Raw genomic sequence first — 1,251 nt, 5'->3', positions numbered from 1 at the left:
CGCTCCCGCGGCGCGTCGCCCCTCGCCCGCGGCCTCCCTGCTCGCCTGCGCCGCCTGCCCGGCCCCGCGCCCCCCGCGCCCCTCCTATACGCCTTCCCCGCGGCTCCAGCTCACACCTGGTGTCTTTGTGGGGGGCGGTGAGGGGCTGGACGCCGGAAACTGGCCGAGAGACTCGACCCCACCCTGCGCAGCCCTATGGAGATGCAATGAGACGCTTGGCTGATGGGGGGTCTTCAGCCCGTCTGCGTCCCCTCCACGCGATGCTTTGGAGGCTGGAGGGACACACATGAGGGCCGGCTGTTGGCCTGGGCTGCTGCGGGGTGACCAGCTGCAGAAGCGCGGGAGTGAGGCCAACAAGGGTCCGACTGCTGGGTGTTGAGAGTGGGAGTGACAGAGAGCTGGCAGAGCTCTTGAGTTCCGCCTCGAAAGGGAACGGCCCGCAGGGGGCCACCAACACCCCCAATGCCTGTGGACTTGTCGGCTGTGTGGGCTGAGTGGCCGGGTGGACCCCGCCTTTCCCTGGGGCTCCCGGAGCTGTTGACCTCGAGGGGACCTGAGGTCTCCCGCCCTGCCTCCCAGAGAAGGCTGCTCCTCTCACCCAGAGACACGGAATCGCTGCATGCCAGGCTGCAGGGACGCAGCCCAAGCGTGTAGGCCTCCTGCCCCCCCACCCCCCACACACCTGCTGGCTCATCACGAGGTGACTCACGCAGCTCACGCACAGGCCTGCTCCTTCTTGCCGGGCCCGGCACAGCTGCCTGGACACCTCCCCGGTGCCTGCCTGGCTGGGGCCGTCCTGGTGGGGCCAGGGACCCCGGCCCACACGCCCACCCTCTCTGTACAAGCTCACTTCCAGTCACTTGCTTCTGGACCAGGCAGGAGCCAGGCTGGGCTTAAACCCCGCTTGAGGCTGGAGAGCCACCCACGCTTTCTGTTGTCGTTGTGGCCATCACTGATGCCTCCTCTTCATCCAGGCAGACTGGGCGGTTCCTCAGGGCGGCGTCCGTGCCCAGTGCATTTCTAGGCCTCTAGACAGCAGAATGGCCACTCACAGGGCAGGTTTCCGGGACAGGTAGGCAGGGCCCGGCCCCTCCCCGGCACCTCTCAGGCTCACCCTCTAGAGCAGCGGTTCTCAACATTTCACAGGGCTCGCCTAAGACCATCGGAAAACACATATTTTCGATGGTCTTAGGAACAGAGACACCGCTCCTCTATCCGTCTCCAGGCCCACATGCAGATACGCCCACATAT

The 1,251-nt window shown here is 66.1% G+C and overlaps 1 protein-coding gene across 1 annotated transcript in view; it reads right to left on the bottom strand.

Annotated features, from left to right (window-relative positions):
* Positions 1-303, bottom strand: part of GPC1 (glypican 1) — a 30,348-nt gene extending 30,045 nt beyond the window's left edge. Inside the window, exon 1 of the mRNA XM_019630234.1 lies at positions 117-303. Within this exon, the coding sequence (XP_019485779.1) occupies positions 117-288 (172 nt within the window). The 5' untranslated portion in view covers positions 289-303. The remainder of the gene's footprint in view (positions 1-116) is intronic.
* Positions 304-1,251: the final 948 nt, after the last annotated feature.

Source organism: Hipposideros armiger, unplaced genomic scaffold (genome assembly GCF_001890085.2).
Source record: "Hipposideros armiger isolate ML-2016 unplaced genomic scaffold, ASM189008v1 scaffold_17, whole genome shotgun sequence".
In the NCBI taxonomy this organism is placed as follows: Eukaryota; Metazoa; Chordata; class Mammalia; order Chiroptera; family Hipposideridae; genus Hipposideros; species Hipposideros armiger.
Note: the sequence above shows the minus strand (reverse complement) of the source record. Positions and strands in the feature narration are given on the sequence as shown.